Below are 2,433 nucleotides of genomic sequence, written 5' to 3'. Positions count from 1 at the left end.
AAAAAGAGAAACATGAGGCAAGCGAGAAACATGAGGCATCGGGCAACGAGATGAATGATTTCTCATTGGAAAAAGAAAATAGTAAATGTTCGGTGGTTGGAGAAACTCAGCCTTTAAGTCATATTAAACCTACCTCAAACCATAATAATATTTTTCCTAAAACCTATACTGAGTCAAGCCCAAAAAATAAACACAATTCGTGCCAGCCAAACCATGAGCCCAGCCCAATTTCAAGCCCCAAAATCAATTCTCCTAAAATAAATATTGTGTCAAGTCCAAAAAGTAAACCTGATCTGAGTCAGTCAGTCCAAAAAATAAACAGTTCTGTCTATTCCAAAAACCCAATCCCTTCCAGCCCCACCCCAACTGTTCTCAAACCCACTTCTGAAAAACCCAAGTCGGTACCTACAAATGTCCCAACCTGCCCTATCCAAAACCAACAAAACCAAAATACCTCTCATATTAACTCACCATCACAAAAGATTGACCCTATAACCAATAAATCCACTCAACCCAAACCGAATTCTGAGCCTGTTAACACAAATAACCAGCCCATTGCTAAGCCCAAACCAGTTAACGTGTGTCCGGATTCACTCCAAACCGCAATAGAGTCTGATGTGTTTTTCTTCAATGCTCCGAATCCCAAAACAGTTCAGTCTATTCCAGAAAACATTTCAACCAAAACTTCAGTACCAATTAAGAACAAAAAATCCCCTAAACCTGTCGATCTCCACTCTTCGTTCATTGGAAAGATCCTGTTGAATGATTCAGTGGATAAATTCGAGAATGATTGCTCCAAAATTCTAAAGAAGAGGAAAATTAGTGCAGTTGAAGAATCAATCACAAAAAAATCGAGTAGTAAGCTTTCACAAAAATCAAACAAATCAATCAATTCAAGCAAATCAAAGGGACTCAAATGGTCCAATCTCATGCGATGGTCTGCCTCCTCAAGAATCATTCACACCAAAAATATGGCTCGATTGGGTTCTCAGCCTTCTTCTCATCCGAGTAAGTCTATCCGTCCTAGAGCTCATAGTAGAAGTTTAGATTCAGCTCTGTCGGGTAGTAGTCTTGAAATTAATGATTTCGGTGAAAAATTGGGTCTTAAACGTGTGCAGTCACAGAAGTCGATGTAAAGGTTCGATTATGGTATTGTTGGTTCGAGTCAGTCTAGTCAACATCAATGAAGATCTTGTCACTCAACATTAGGGGTTTTGGTGATGATCCTAAGGGTAAATGGGGTTGGGTCAGAGAGTTAATTCATAATCAACAACCGGACATAGTTTTGCTTCAGGAAACCAAGTTGAAGGTCACGACTGATTTTTGGATGAAGTACATTTGGGGTTCGAACAATTTTAGTTATGTAGTCAAAAACGCTATCGGGAAATCGGGTGGTATCATTACTATTTGGAACAACTCAGTATTCAATTTTGCCCAAGCTGTTGAAAAAAATCACTTCTTAGCCATCAAAGGGAATTGGGTAGGCCAGTCTATTAGTACGGTCATAATCAATGTTTACGGGCCTCACAGTGACATCAAAAAGAAAAGCATGTGGGACGAACTAAATAAGATAATGGAGCTGAATAATGTAGCATGGGTAGTAGGTGGAGATTTTAATGAAGTTCGTTTCATAACAGAACGTAGAAATAGCAATTTCATAGAGCATAGAGCTAAGCTTTTTAATGAATTCATCGACAGTAACAAATTGATAGAGATTCCTATGGGAGGTAAAATGTAACATCCCGCCTTTTTCCAATTACTTTTCCGTTATACTAATATAAAGTCCGTTATATGTTTATAACATCTCCCGTTGATACGCGTTTTAAATTATCTCGTTTAGGTAATTCCCGCACCCGAACGAAAGTTGAGGGACTAAACTTGACAAGGGATCAAACCCTTGACTAGGTCAAGGGGTCAACCCCCTTTCACCCATTCATTACCATCTCCCTCTCTCTCTCTCTTTCTCTCTAGCAAGAACACACCCCCATTTACAAAATTCATTCAATCATCATCTAAATCCGATCTAGGAGGCTTACAACAAAATAAATTACATATTCTTGATCCTCTCTTCATCCTCTTCATTTTGGTACCAACTTCATCTCGTTTGGGTAACATTTCTAAAACTCTAGATTTCTCTAAATTCGTGTTTTTGACTTGAAATGGTGTTAGTTAGTGTCTATGGCTCATTGTGATGTCGTGTATGTAATTTGTATGCTCGATCTCGTTGTTTTAGTGTAACTAGCATGAACTTGAATTTTGGTGTGTTGTTCTTGAATTTTGGATGATCATATGTTGTTAGATGTTAAAAGTTCATGTTCTAATTGTGTTCCTAGTATCATTAGCTTCGTTTTGATGTATAGGTTAATTAAGGAAACTCCAAGAACATGATTAGTGATTTTGTGAACTTGGATTAGGGTTTGATAAGCTTTAGAT

At 37.9% G+C, this 2,433-nt stretch overlaps 1 protein-coding gene across 1 annotated transcript; it reads left to right on the top strand.

The window, feature by feature from the left end:
- The first annotated feature begins 1,183 nt into the window (after positions 1-1,183).
- On the top strand, positions 1,184-1,738 carry LOC139842424 (uncharacterized). Its single transcript, XM_071832588.1, has one exon. It carries the CDS (start codon positions 1,184-1,186, stop codon positions 1,736-1,738), a length of 555 nt encoding a protein of 184 aa, XP_071688689.1.
- Positions 1,739-2,433: the final 695 nt, after the last annotated feature.

Source organism: Rutidosis leptorrhynchoides, chromosome 1 (genome assembly GCF_046630445.1).
Source record: "Rutidosis leptorrhynchoides isolate AG116_Rl617_1_P2 chromosome 1, CSIRO_AGI_Rlap_v1, whole genome shotgun sequence".
In the NCBI taxonomy this organism is placed as follows: Eukaryota; Viridiplantae; Streptophyta; class Magnoliopsida; order Asterales; family Asteraceae; genus Rutidosis; species Rutidosis leptorrhynchoides.
Note: the sequence above shows the minus strand (reverse complement) of the source record. Positions and strands in the feature narration are given on the sequence as shown.